This window comes from Natrix helvetica (genome assembly GCF_964273705.1).
Source record: "Natrix helvetica genome assembly, chromosome: 2".
NCBI classification, from domain to species: domain Eukaryota; kingdom Metazoa; phylum Chordata; class Lepidosauria; order Squamata; family Natricidae; genus Natrix; species Natrix helvetica.
In genome coordinates, this window is record NC_138552.1 from 266,939,988 (window position 1) to 266,954,679 (window position 14,692).

Here is a 14,692-nt window from a genome sequence, read left to right on the forward strand (position 1 = left end):
ACCCATGAACAAATGCTTCTTTGGCTAAGCAAGGTGTACAAAAAATAGTGTTTTACGCACATAATCTACACCTGAAGTCTTCAACTAATTTTAGTGTCCTGGAGTCAACAATGTTATTAAAGTTTAATTAAAAGCAAGCACTTAATCTTAATGAAGCTAGGACTACAGATGTCTAAAATAATCTGAACATCAAGTGCCCCGTTTCATACCATAGTAGAATCAACTCTCCAGAAAAACTTAACAATGGAGCCAAACGTTTCTCATTTAGCTCAGAATTATTTCACTTTTGTTAATATCTATTCCACTTAACCAGCCAAAGAAAAAGAAACACTCCTCTCCAAGATCATTTTAAAAATCATTGTCCTTCCCCTGTTAATCCCCAGACAATAATTTCTTATATGATTTTAATATAATCTGAATAGCAAAGTAGGAAGCAAACCTCACCACCATCATCCCACATATCATACAATCCATGATTTCTTGTCCATATCACTTGCATGGAATGTGGAGACTCACAAATCTAGCGGATCCCTCTTTGACCTTTTTACATGCCTTGGAAAATCCTCACCCTGACCTACTGAAAAACAGATTTGTTGGGGAAAAAATATTGTATCAGGTGAGAGTAACCCTGCCCAGATAAATGTATTGCAAGGTTATCTGGGTGCTGTAACAGTAGCCCAAGATTTCCAGAAGCTTGAGGAACAAAATAAAACAACACAGAGATACTATCCCTCCCTACTCCCCCCCCCAAATAAAAACTACCAGAAGAACTATTATTGCTGTTTGCAAAGGTCTCCTTCCCCCACTCCCAACAAAAAAAAAAAACATCCCCTCTGGAGCACAGATCAAAACCACCATTACTTAAAAAAAGATTGCAAACGCCTCCATCCTCTCTCTCTGCCTGTTCATAAAGAGTGGCTAAAGTGGGGTAAAGATAAGTAATCCGTGATGATAACGCTGCTGATCAAACAGGGGGAAAGAACTGGCTGCTGTACCTTCAAAACTTCTGATCGTCTAAATAAAAATTATTTAAAGAGCTTGTTTAACAGGCTCTCCTCCTCCAGCTGCGAAGAGAAAAGAAGATGGAAAAAAACCCCTACATTTTTCTCCCCCTCGTCCTCTCTCTCCACTCTAAAATGCTCTCACAAAGTCACACGGGATGCGTTCCGAAAAGAAACACTTGTACTCATCCCTCCAGTCCCAAACGGACAAGAGGAAAAAAAGAAAGAAAAGACCACTAGCCCGATCAAAACAAAAGGAAAAGAACAAGCAGACCATCTCCTCCTCCTCTTCCTTTGCCACGATCGCCCTTCGGCTCCCCAACAGCCCTGACCGTGCCCTTCGCCGTCAAAAGGATACTCACGTTTTGGTTCTGGCTACTTTTTTCTCCACTTGACCATTTAGAGGCAGAAGTTGGGGGTGGCTCCCAAATAGGAAAAGCGAAGAGATTTCTTTTTTTTTAGGGGATCCTGCAAAATAAAATGGAGAGGAGCTCCAGGGGGGGGATTGCTTCAGACTCCCAAGCTCTGCTTGCTTTGAACCCCCCAAGGAAAGGAAAAAACCCCTCCCACTTCTTCCTGCTCCCTTTTGGGCTCAATCAGACCAGACTGACTGCCTTTGTCTGTCTGACAAGCGCCATGTTGATATCAACATCCAAGCTCCCACCTGCTGCCGCTGTGAGACCCTGGGACTTGTAGTTCCTTCTTCCCAAGGGGAAGAAGATAAAGTGGGCCGTCTAGGACTACGACTCCCAGAGACCTGCGCTAGAACTGCCACACCAATGGCTAACAGTAAACGGGAGAGTGATGATCAGGGCGAGAAAAAACTACGATTCCCGTCGTGCTCTCCAGGTCGGCGAAGATATGGCTGCTCGTGACATCATTTTGCGGTGGGCGGAGTGAATAAGAGGGGCGTGCTCCAGTAATGGACTACATTGCCCAGGATGCAGTGCAAGAGGTTTAGACCAGGAAAGAGAAGCATGGTCCGCCGTATATAGAGCCGGGTAAAGCATGAAGCTGGTGAGTTGGATGTACTATTGGTGGGTTTTGATGAAGGAGATATAAAGACGGAGACGAGAGGCCACCTAATTTCTCCTTCTTGCAGTGCAACTTTGAGAGGAGGCTTTGCAGTTTCTCACGATCCATTTTGTTGGGGAAGCTTTAATTTGATGAGTTTCAGTTGTTTGTTTTTCAGCCAACTATAATGTATTGTTTTTAAGTATTGTTAGTTTGGTTAGTTTTATTTGCAGCTTCTGCCCCCACCCACTATGGAATCCCGCTTTGGATATTTCTGGAAGAAACAATGATATAGAAATAAAAATAAATGGCAGATGCCTGATAGGCAAAAATCTTTCTTTGATTACTCTTCCTTATGTTATGACATATTGAATTAAATACTAAGATTTAAAGAGGTTGTGCAGCATTCAGCAGTTGCATGAGTATCTGCCTCTTCTTATCTCCCCTGCAAGAATTGCTGTCTACACTTTAAAATAAACTGCCACACAAAATAAAAGTGCACTTTTAAATACCAGATACATTGGCTCTCACCTGTTGGATGTCCAATGTCATTCTTTATTGTTGCATTTATATAACATTTTTTTCCTCTTGAAAGCTCCAATTACGTAAGTTTCTCCAGCAAGAGAGAACACTACATAAACAACTAAGTCTTAGTCCAACCCATTTCACTGAGTTGTTTATGTAGTGTTCTCTCTTGCTGGAGAAACTTACGTAATTGGAGCTTTCAAGAGGAAAAAAAGTCACTAAGAGAGTGATAATCCAAAATCAGCTAGTGAGATCTGTGGTTGAATGGAGATTTGAAATTTGGTGCGCCTGGTTCAAGTCTACACTTAGCTTCTATACCAGGGGTGTCCAAACTTGAGAACTTTAAGACTTGTGGACTTCAACTCCCAGAATCCCCCAGCTGGCTGGGGAATTCTGGGAGTTAAAGTCCACAGGTCTTAAAGTTCCCAAGTTTGGACACCCCTGTTCTATATTGTACTGGCTTCCTTGCCAGCAAGATTGCAAAGGCTCTTGACTTTCTGGTTTTGATGTCACAGCTTTTTTATTAATTGCATATTAGAATTATTTTGAAATCAAGTATACTTTCTTACTTTAAACAAAACCTGATGCTGAGGTCATTGTGGACATCTCCTTTGTTGCCTGCAGTGTATAAACAATGCAAAGACCTAATATGCAAATAAGATTACAAATCCCTGGAAGCCTTATGTGAAAACTCATGGCATAACATGCCCTTGATTTTTCATTTGAAATTAAACAGCATCAAACAGTTATCATTTTAGTAATAGTAAAATGATGTTGTTTAAAGCTAGACAAAAGCACATCCTTACAGTATAAACAGCCTTCTCTAATTTGTACCCTGCAAATGTCTTGGATTAGAAATATTAATATCCAATATGTGTTATCTCAAGGATGCAGTGATGTACCACATTTGAAGATATCAGTGTGAGGTAAATTGGTTATATAAGGTTTCTGGAGTAAGAGGAGAAAATTTTAGCCAGTTACTGGCATCTCGTGCTGTATTTGTTTTGCTTTGCTTTTATTTTATTTTTTCATTTATTTTATTTTCCTTTAATAGACGTTTTGAAATGTCAAATCAGATGATAAAGAAGTTAACATTTCCAGTTTACTTATTTGGAAAATTTAGTACTTTTAAACATTTTTAACAAAAATATTTCTTGATTGCATAATTTTTATTCCTTTTTAGGGAATTAAAACCTTTTAGGAAAATTGAGACCAACACATAAAGAAACTAGCATATTACACTTTTCCTCAAGAATAGGCTGTTCACTTATGACACAGGTGTCAAACTCGCCACATCACGTTGCTGTCACCAGATGTTTCACAATGTTTTTCCCCTTTACGGAGCTGGGATGGGCACGGCCTGCGAGTGACGCATCCGGCCCATGGGCTGCCAGTTTGACACCCCTGATAGTCTTATAGTATTTATTTATTGTAATTCTTTTGTTGAAAAGCTTCTTGGGAAGCTTATAGGCACCAAGTAAAGGATAGAGGAAGGAGGAAGGTAAAAAATGAAGAAGGAGGCACTGGTTCATGAAATGTATACTGTTCGTTCATTCTGATTTATTTCTCACTTGCTCCCAATCCTGAATATGCCCAGGATTGCAGCCTAAATGTTGCATCACTTTTAGTGGCTGCATTTTAAGCCTGTGAGGGGAAACATATTATGCCTTTCCATGTGTTACTTATTTGAAATGTAATATATGACTGCTCCCATTTTGTGGTTCTTAGTGGCTTATGAATATCTAAAATCCAATTTAAAATTCAATATAGTGATTAAAACCATTGAAATATTGCCAGCATAACAATATCTAAACTAAAAGACCTTGGTAGAAAGATGCTAGAAGCCGACCTCTAAGTGCAGCAGTCTAAACTCCACAATGAGTTGTTTTTTTTCTAAAGAAAAAGCAGAGTTAGCTACAGAATAGATGTTAATTGTATCTGTAACCTATACCATAATAATGTAAATCTGTAGGTAATTGGCTTTAAGCCATATGAGTCTAGACACATCATATTTCACACCATCAGTCCTATCCAGAAATCAAATGGTAACTAGTTTATCTATCTGTTTAATATGGGGATAATAAATAGTATTATTGTTTTTTTATTGTTCAAAAATTCCACAAGCCATAACAAATCAGAAAAGGGTGAAAGGTTTTGTTTTGTTTTTGTTTTCATTAACTTGTTCATTGTTTGGGTACTACCTTCTACCTGAAACTGATTTAACCTATAAACTGGCTTAGTTCTTAACAATAGTATAGCCTTTATTGTCATTGTACATCATGTATACAGTGAAATTGATTTAACATATACAGTTCCACTTTAACTTCATTCGGTTTTATAATTGGGCTGTTTTCTCACCTGCACACACGCACACACATGCATACATACATACACACAGTACGTACATACATACATACACACACACACACACACACACACATACATACCAGTATACATACATTTGCTGCCCATTGAATATGTTGCTGATATGGGAATCCCTGAGACTTGTCTGAAAGTCTGAAAGACTTGAGCATTCTTCCTCCTCATCCTCTTCTCAGAAGTTGGATAATGCTTTCTCCTTAATGTCAATGTACCATGTATACACTTATCAATAGCTCTTAATGGCTCTGTGCCCTTTTCTCTTTCTTGTCCATGTCTCCAAGTACAAGCGCACACAGATATTGGAAACATTCAATGAAAGATCAAGATTCTTGATCTTGTTTCCTGACCTTTTTCTCCAGCTGAAAGTTTAAGCAATAGGAGCTGCTCAATTTTGGGGGCGACATATCTCAGATTTCACTGCTTCTGCTAATAGCAGCTGGCAAATCTGCTTCTCTATATCCCTGGATCTTTTCGAATGATCTTTCTCTATTTTAACATGTAATCCCATAAAAATGGACTCAGTTCCATTCCTATTCAGAAACTGGATGGTAAAATGTTCATTTCAAACTATCACAGCATTTTGCTGCCACAAATACAATTGTAGTTAGAGTGCATTCTACATTTCAGTGGCCTCTGTTGCTGTTCAGTGAAAGCACAGCTTGATGAATATTAATTGAGGAAATCTTACTTATACTCTGGTAGGCATAAATAGCCATAAACCAAGAGAAATAACAGAACAGGAATAACAGAATTGAAAGGGACCTTTGAGGTCTTCTAGTCCAGCGATGGCGAACCTTTTTTGGCTCGCGTGCCATAAGTGGGGGGAGCGCAGGGGGGTCGTGTGCGGGTGTGCCGCACCCATAATGTAATGTGTGACCCCCAGTGCACATGCGCGCACTACAAGCGCTCCCCCTCCCATTTTTACATGCTTTTTTCACCCTCCCCAGGCTCCAGAGGCTTTATAGGAGCCTGGGGAGGGCGAAAACATCCTCCCCCGCCCCCCCGGACGCCCTCCGGAAGCGTCAGCGAAGCCTCCGGACGGTCCCTGAAGCCTTCGGAGCGCTCAAAACGATCCTCCGAGCAAACCGGAAGTGACTTCCAGTTTGATCGGAGGGTCATTTTTAGCACTACGAAGGCTTCAGGGACCGTCCGGAGGCTTCCCTGACGCCTTCGGAGCGCTCAAAACGACCCTCCGAGCAAACCGGAAGTCACCTCCGTCACTTCCGGTTTGCTCGGAGTATCGTTTTGAGTGCTCCGAAGGATTCAGGGACTGTCCGGAGGCTCCCTCCGAAGGATTCAGGGACTGTCCGGAGGGCTTCCGGAGGGGCAGGGAGGCTGTTTTCGCCCTCCCGAGGCTCCTATAAAGCCTCTGGAGCCTGGCTTTAAAAACAGGTGAACTCAGCTGGCCAGCGCACACATGCACGCTGGTCAGCTGACAGGGCAGCGCCTTGCGTGCCCTGACAAATGGCTTCGCGTGCCACCTGTGGCAGGCGTGCCATAGGTTCGCCATCACTGTTTTAGTCCAACCCCCTGCTTAGGCAGGAAACCCTACACCACTTCAGACAAATGGTTATACAACATCTTCTTAAAAACTTCCAGTATTGGAGTTTTCACAACTTCTAGAGGCAAGTTGTTCCACTGATTAATTGTTCTAACTGTCAGGAAATTTCTTCTTAGTTCTAAGTTGCTTCTCTCATCTCAAACAGGAGTGAACCAAAGTCAGTAGATACTGATAAATACTGCACAATATTAAAATTATTTTTGTATGTATCCAAAGGAATGGGTTAAGAATTATTATCAACTAGTAATCTTTAAATAGTATTAAAATATTCAAATGGTATTTAAACATGGTAAGGATTCTTAGATAGTATCAAGTCTCCTTCCTGTCTTCTGAGCGTGCTGTTATCTTTTCCTAAAGCTAGATATTTAATCTGATTTTTTTTTTTTTAGTACTGCCTGTCTGGGCATCCGACTTTACCATGCAACATACTCAAGTTCAAATCTACCACCATCATGTTGGACTGTGGGCTCGATATGACCTCAGCTCTCAACTTTCTCCCGCTGCCTTTGGCCCAGAGGTACACTGCGCTCTTATGTGTCGCTCTTGTGTTTTCCCACACTCCAGTTTTACTCTGTACTTGATACACTTTTAGGGGGAGAAGGGATTAATTTAATGCAGGAGTGAAGCATTGTTGCAGAAGGCCTGGGGTGTGTTATAGGAAAGGAGTTTGAAATGAACATGCAGTATCATCTGATGGCATAAAGAGTTTGTCCACTTAAACATTCCCTTTATCAAAATAACATCATTTGGCTCAGTAGATGGAAAGCATTTTATGGATTTTATTGATTTGGTTTCCAGATAATTTATTCTAAGCTTCGCTAAAATATTGCAGCAGCAGCTCAGCACAAGTGAGGTCACAGAATTGTCCTCTCTCTGGTTTCTTCATGCAAGGGGAGACAAATGAGAGAGGTAAATGTAAAGTATAAGCATATACTTATACCAGAAGTATATTTCTCCCTGGTTAACCAGGGAGAAAGATACATCTGGCATTAACCAGCTGTGTTGCTGGCTGTTTGTTGTGGGAGAAGGAAAGTTTCTCAACAATTCCGAGTCTGGGGATCTTTTGCTGCTATGTATTACAAAAAGCAAGAAAAATGCATGTCACTCTGGTCCTAGAGGCCAGGTAGAAGGCACTAGATCTATGCAGAATTATGGATTTAAAGGCGAAAACATGCTTAATAGTGGGTGGAGGCATATACAGCATCTATCTGCCAACACATCTTCTGGTGGAGTAGCTCAGCATCTATGCAAGGCGTGATTCCAGGAAGAGATGCAGCTGCTTCAGGAGTTGCAGACAGATGTTATATTTGCGCCCCCTTGTGTTCCTTTTAAATCTAAAGTTTTGCCCAGCCTTAGAAGACTTTTTCATTAAGGAGACATCATCTAAATGGATCTTTGTCTTAACAGAATACAGAATAACGGAGTAAGGAAGGGAACTTGGAGGTCTTCTAATCCATCCCTTTGGTCAAATCGGAAACCCTATAACATTCTGGAGAAATGGCTGTCCAGTCTCTAGTATTGTTCTGACCTAGGCTTCCTGAGACAGTAAAAATCACACACTTAGTCCCAAAACCCCCCTTTTTTATTTAAATGGCTGTGAATTATGTTCATTCACAGCCAGTAATGAGTCACAAACAGTTTGTAAAGAGTAAGGTTCTACATTTAGGCAAGAAAAACGAAATGCACAGGTACAGTATAGGTGGTACCTTGCTCAGTAGTAGTAACTGTGAAAGGGATCTTGGAGTCCTAATGGACAACCATTTAAATATGAGCCAGCAGTGTGCAGCAGCTGCCAAAAAAGCCAACACAGTTCTAGGCTGCATCAACAGAGGGATAGAATCAAGATCACGTGAAGTGTTAATACCACTTTATAATGCCTTGGTAAGGCCACACTTGGAATACTGCATTCAGTTCTGGTCACCACGACGTAAAAAAGATGTGGAGACTCTAGAAAGAGTGCAGAGAAGAGCAACAAAGATGATTAGGGGACTGGAGATTAAAACATATGAAGAACGGTTGCAGGAACTGGGTATGTTTAGTTTAATGAAATTAAGGACTAGGGGAGACATGATAGCAGTGTTCCAGTATCTCAGGGGTTGCCACAAAGAAGGGGGAGTCAAACTATTCTCCAAAGCACCTGAGGGTAGAACAAGAAGCAATGGGTAGAAACTAATCAAGGAGAGAAGCAACTTAGAACTGAGGAGAAATTTCCTGACAGTTAGAACAATTAATCAGTGGAACAGCTTGCCTCCAGAAGTTGTGAATGCCCCAACACTGGAAGTTTTTAAGAAGATGTTGGATAGCCATTTGTCTGAAACGGTATAGGGTTTCCTGCCTAGGCAGGGGGTTGGACTAGAAGACCTCCAAGGTCCCTTCCAACTCTGCTATTGTATTGTATTGTAATCCAAAAGAAGTCTCCCTCAGTCTTTCAGGGTAAGGGTTTTAAGCACCCACCTTTATCTCCCTTGAAACACTACCAAAGACCTACTTGCCAATTAGTTTTGCAAGGCCAAACAGAGCTTCAGGGTTTAAACCAGGCATGTCCAAAGTGCGGCCCGGGGGCCAAATGTGGCCCTTTTTCAAATTTCAAGCGGCCCGCAGCATCTTCTCCCCACTGAAGTTATTTGTTTAGTCTTTCATAAAATACCGTATTTTTCGAAGTATAAAGATGCATCTTTTTCCCCTCAAAAAAGAGGCTAAAAATCTGGGTGCATCTTATACACTGAATACAACATTTTTTGCCTCCCAAAACTCTGCCCCCTTCACCAAAATGGCTGTCCATAGCCTTTAGGAGGTTTTCAGGGTGCTCCTGGGGGCTGTGGAGGGCATAAATGAGCAAAAAACGGGCCATTTTTTGCTCAACTTTGCCCCCCCTAGCCCCGAGGAGCACTCTAGAAGCCTCTTAAAGGCTATTCATGCCCTTTTTAAAAAAGGCCCATTTCCGTGGGAGAGTGCAAAAACTTTTTTTTAAATTTGCCTCTATAAAATCTTGGTGCGTCTTATACTCCAAAAAATACGGTAGTTAATTCGCATTTAATGTTAAGGGTTCAAAGAATGTCAGGCTGAATGATTGGCTCCACACATTTTCACCTCACCAAATCTGGCCCTCCTCGCAAAAAGTTTGGAAACCCCTGGTTTAAACCAACCAGGATGAACAAAAGTTGCTTCCTGCAAAGGCTCCAGTCCATTTGCTCCTCTTTTTCATCTTATGGGAGGGGCCAATCATCACCAAGCCTTACTCCCGAGTTACTCCTTTTGTCTTAACTGTTCTTGCCTCCTGGCAGCTCTGCGTATGTGCGCACTGGGAACAGGCGCCCCCTGTTCCTCTGCCTTGCTGATGTCAGAGGCTCCGGAGGCAGCACATAACTTACAGATGGCCCTGGCCCCCTCTCTGCCTACTTCCGTCTCAGACACAGAGCCCTCATCAGAGCCTTCCCCAGGCTCCAGGACTGGCCCATGTTCCTCCCCAACCTCCTCACTGTCCGACTCTGCTGCCCGCCCCACAGACTGCCAGCGGACCACAACAAGTGGCCTCTAATAGAGAAGAAGCAAGATACATTTTTTTATAAATAGGCAACGTGCTATACTATCCATCGACACCCAAATATCTACAGCCTTCAGCTAGCCGTCTTTCCCCCTCTGACTTTTTAAAGAAAATATTCTTTTATTGCTGAGACTCAAACTTCTAGCATCCTCTTTATTTTAAAGGATGCAACCCAATTTTTTATCTGATGCTCTTTAAAGGATGCCTCCGGGGCTCACCAGATATTGTAAAAAAAATAAACATGGTGAGTGACTGCAGTTCAGTGCTTTGCTTGGAAATGCACCCATCTGCCAGGAGTAATGGATCGTGGCCTGGAGAGAGGATTGGAGGAGACAATACAGGCAAAACGCTTGATTGTCTGCTCATATAAGGGTTATAAGAGTAGAATCCCTTCATGGCAGCCTTCTTATGAAAATGCTTGTGATCTGTAATTCCAAATATACTTTCCAGCTCAAGCCAATAGATACACCAGATTCCATTTGACCTCCTTGAATCATAGCCTCTATTACTGAATTCCTTGGCTACCTATCAAAAAAAAAAGGAATGCAGCACTATGCTGAAAGGCTTACGAAGCTTGATCAAAAAGTTACCATATCTTATCTTATGAATGTTACCGGTTTGTCCCCAAATTTTTTCTGAGGTCTAAAACTTAAAGCATTTGAAACTGCTCCTTTGCTCCTCTGTCACCATCATCTGTTCCTCAGGACTCACTCTGTATGCAGGAGTACATTGCTGGTTCCACTGTCAAATAGCTTTTATTCTCGAGACATTAAAATTTACCGTTGGCAGTTATGCGCTTTTATATTGAGCTGGATGTAATAACATTCAGCACTGGTGTTCCGCCTTCTGGTACGAGCTTTCATCTTGACCTTCTATGTAACACTCTTTCAGGGATTTAAGAAAGGGCTGTCATGTTTATTTCTTATTTTTATTACTGTTGGATTTAAATTCTGACTTTCCCCCAAGATCACCTACACAGCACTCCCTATTCCAATTTGATTCCCCACAAAGTCATCTAATGAGCTTCCTTGGCTGAAGACGGACATGAGCTTGGGTTTCTTCAGATCTGGTCCAACCCCTTAACCCTTGTCTCACACTGGTTCTCATATCTTTCCCTAGTCATCAATCACTCCACGTAAGACTTTGAGTTCTCTAAATCAGTGTTTCTCAACCTTAGCAACTTGAAGATGTCTGGACTTCAACTCCCAGAATTCCCCAGCCAGGGAATGCTGGCTGGGGAATTCTGGGAGTTGAAGTCCAGACATCTTCAAATTGCCAAGGTTGAGAAACACTGCTCTAAATCATCCTCATTGCCCTTATCCATGTCACTTCCAGTTTTCTATATGTTCTTTAAAATGTGGTGCCTGAAGCTTGACACAACACTCAAGGCTGGGTTTGACATATGTAGAATATGGTGAAACAGTTACTTCCCATGATTTGGAAACTATAATTTTATTTCTGCTTTCTAAAAGAGCATTATGTTTCTGCAGCCAAAATACACTGGTAACTCATAGGAAGTTTGTGTTCTTCTACAATACCTCTTTCACAATATTTTGTGGTATTATCATGCCAGCTATCCCCATCCTAGACTTGTGTGTTTGATTTATTTTTCTTATGTACTGTATTTATTTGTCAATCAAACAATATTTGTACCCATTCTTACTCCCGAAGAACTCTTGATGGCACACAGCACCAATAAAATCAGAGATTACAGTAATTACAGAAGCAAAGCAAAATATATATATATATGTCATTCCGATGATCAAAATAGATATTTTTAATTCAGTTCACCTAGAGCTGAATATACCATAGTTTTTATAAAATGCAAGAATGGTAGGAGCTCCCCATATCTTTGTGGGGAGAATATTCCAAAGGTTGCCATGGAGAAGACATAATACCTCTTCCCTTGGTTCTAATGAGGGGTAGTATTCTCAATAGGCCTTCCCTAAATAACTGGTCCAGATGGGAAGATTTAATTCTAATGTATCCCAATGCTGCAGTTTAAAGGACTTTAAAGATAATGACCACTTTGAATTAGGCCCACAAGCTTACTTGAAATACAAATAAGTGGAAGCCCAGTTTTTCCAGGGAGACTGTTAACCTTTCTTGATTGAGAGAAGCTGCATAGCAACTTAGAAGACCTGAAGCACAGAACGTCATGGAGAAAATTTAGCTGCTAGTAACTAAGAGTCAACATTGACTTGATGGCACAAAATCAGTCAATCAATCACACAGCCACTTGTTTTATTTATGATATATTTTGAACTATTTGGAATTAATCATTCCATTATAATGTCAGCAGTCCATCAGTGAGAATTGTTTTATTTTGATAGCTTCTGGTAAAGAGCCTCAATATCATAGCAAATGTGGCTCTTTTCCACTGCTCATTTACATACCCATATCAGTTGGGAACACCTTGTACTTATAAATATGGAACATGAAATTCTTGAACCAAGCCTTTAAACATACTTCTGTCTTTAAAAAAATATCCTCTTTGTAAAAATATGGTATACCGTGTTTCCCCGAAAATAAGACAGGGTCTTATTTTATTTTGATCCTCCCCCCAAAATTTTTTTGCTTGGCTTTATTATCGGGGGGGGGGCTTATTGGTTTGGGGTTGCCGGGTGGCTGCTCTCTTGCGAGCGGGTGCCCGAAGAGCCGGGCACAGCCTCAGGGGCAAAGAGCTGTGTTGCGCTGTCGCAGCAGTGCAACAAAGCCGCCATGAGGTGACCACGCTCATGAGCAGCCACCCGGCAATGCCCCTTTCTAGCCAGGCAGAGCTCCACTCACTGACCCAGTAATATCCCAAAGGCGCTAAGCCACGTGGTGCTCTGCCTGGCTGGAAAGAGAGGTTGTGCAAACACTTGTTCTGCCTCCAGCTCGCGTGCCTCCCAGCCTCACCATGCCCAGCTCTCCCTGCAAGGCTGGGCCAGGGTGCTGCCGCCACAGCTCCGCTGCCGCCGCCGTAGCCCTACTGCCGCTGCCATGCTCCAAGCATAACCGACTTCCAAACTCCGGAGATCCGCTGCTGAGTCTTCTGGCAGCGGCTGCTCTGGGACTACGCTCTATGGTTGTGGGCTGGCTGCGGGAAGACTCTCTGTCCCACCAGAGTCTTCCAACAGCCAGCCCACAACCATAGAGCGTAGTCCCAGAGCGGCCGCTGCTGGAAGAGTTGGCAGCGGATCTCCGGAGTTTGGAAGCCTGTTATGCTCAGAGCATGGCGGCGGTGGGGCCACAGTGGCAGCAGCACCCTGGCCCGGCCCTACAGGGAGAGCTGGGCATGTTGAGGCTGGGAGCCACATGAGCTGGAGGCAGAACAAGTGCTCGCGCAACCTCTCTTTCCAGCCGGGCAGAGCACTACACAGCTTAGCGCCTTTGGGATATTACTAGGTCGGCGTTGCCGGGCGGCTGCTCATGAAAGCAGCTGCCCGGCAACCCCCCGCTCCAGCTGGGCACAGCGCAACCCACCAACCTAGCAGTATCCCAAAGGCGTCTCAAGCAATGCAAGTGCCTTTGTCCCCCATCCCCCCGGCTCCTGCGGTTTTGCGCCTTTGGGATATCGCTAGGTTGGTTAGTGGTGCTCTGCCTGGCTGAAGGGGGGGGTTGTCCAGGGGGCTTTATGACTAGGCCTTTTTTGTAGTAGGATCAAGCAACAGAGAGGCTCCGTTCAGATCTTTTAGTGCATTAACCCCATCGATTCAACTCTTCCAGCTTCTTTTGGACCTTTTTTAATACCGTCAGTTGTGATATCATTCTACGTTGCTTTGGAGCGGGAGGGTTACTGGTTTATAGTGGCAGAAGAGAAATGATTCTATTGCTTACTTGTGTTGCATAATGGAGTTCAATTCTCTCTCCTCTCTTCTTTAACATATATCTGAAGCTACGGGGAGAGTCATCTGTCATTAGGTGCTGAGGTATCTTGTTACACAGGTCGTATCCAGATCCAACCTGGTCTGAGCTGAATATGCAGTTGGAGTCTTGACCTGGTTCTTGGAAGCTGCGAGGAGATGGATGGGAAGAAATTGGGTGTAGTTGAACCCTGTTAAGGCAGACTTGCCATTGTTTTCCGGAAATCATCTGGCTTATTTTATGCCGTGTTAAAAGTTGTGCTCCCTTGAAACAGCAGGTCTGCACATTGGTTTTCTCCCAGACTCACAGAAACGATGAGGTGGAGGGCATGGCTAGTGGAGTGTTACCCAGCTTTGATTGATGTGCTAGCTATGGCCCTTCCTGGAAGGAGAGGCCCCGGTGGCAGTGAATCCTTCCCCCATCACCTCTAGAACACAATGCAGGACTGCAATTGGCTTTTTTTTAATTTACTGTGCCTTCTGCAGGCTACCCAACAACTGCAGTTGATACAAAACGTAGCAGCCCGCATATTGGTGGATGAGATCTACCATTATCTTATTATATTAATGTTACATTCCATGATTGATAGCTCTACACTGGCTACCAGTGTAGGCTTCCGAATATCATTTAAAAGTGCAGTTTTAACCAGTGTGGGATTCAAACATTTTTGCTACCGGTTCTGTCGGTGTGGCTTGGTGGGCGTGGCAGGGGAAGGATACTGTAAAATCTCCATTTCCTCCCAATCAGCTGGGAGTCGGGAGGCAGAGAATAGATGCTGAATACCACCTCTGGTTTTAACCTATGAAATCTGCATGG

The 14,692-nt window shown here is 42.8% G+C and overlaps 2 protein-coding genes across 14 annotated transcripts in view; one reads left to right on the top strand and one right to left on the bottom strand.

Annotated features, from left to right (window-relative positions):
* The window catches only part of HMBOX1 (homeobox containing 1), a 137,793-nt gene extending 135,969 nt beyond the window's left edge, over positions 1–1,824 (bottom strand). For 9 of the 13 annotated variants that reach the window (XM_081943790.1, XM_081943787.1, XM_081943789.1 and 6 more), the window contains exon 1: positions 1,364–1,657. The gene's annotated coding sequence lies outside the window, so the exon portion shown is untranslated. The other 4 variants (XM_081943796.1, XM_081943795.1, XM_081943791.1 and 1 more) reach the window with 3 other exon arrangements.
* Positions 1,825–1,895: 71 nt separating this feature from the next.
* INTS9 (integrator complex subunit 9) overlaps positions 1,896–14,692 on the top strand; it is a 90,150-nt gene continuing 77,353 nt past the window's right edge. Inside the window, exons 1-2 of the mRNA XM_081943781.1 lie at positions 1,896–2,018; positions 6,873–7,000. Of these exons, the coding sequence (XP_081799907.1) occupies positions 2,010–2,018; positions 6,873–7,000 (137 nt within the window). The 5' untranslated portion in view covers positions 1,896–2,009. The remainder of the gene's footprint in view (positions 2,019–6,872; positions 7,001–14,692) is intronic.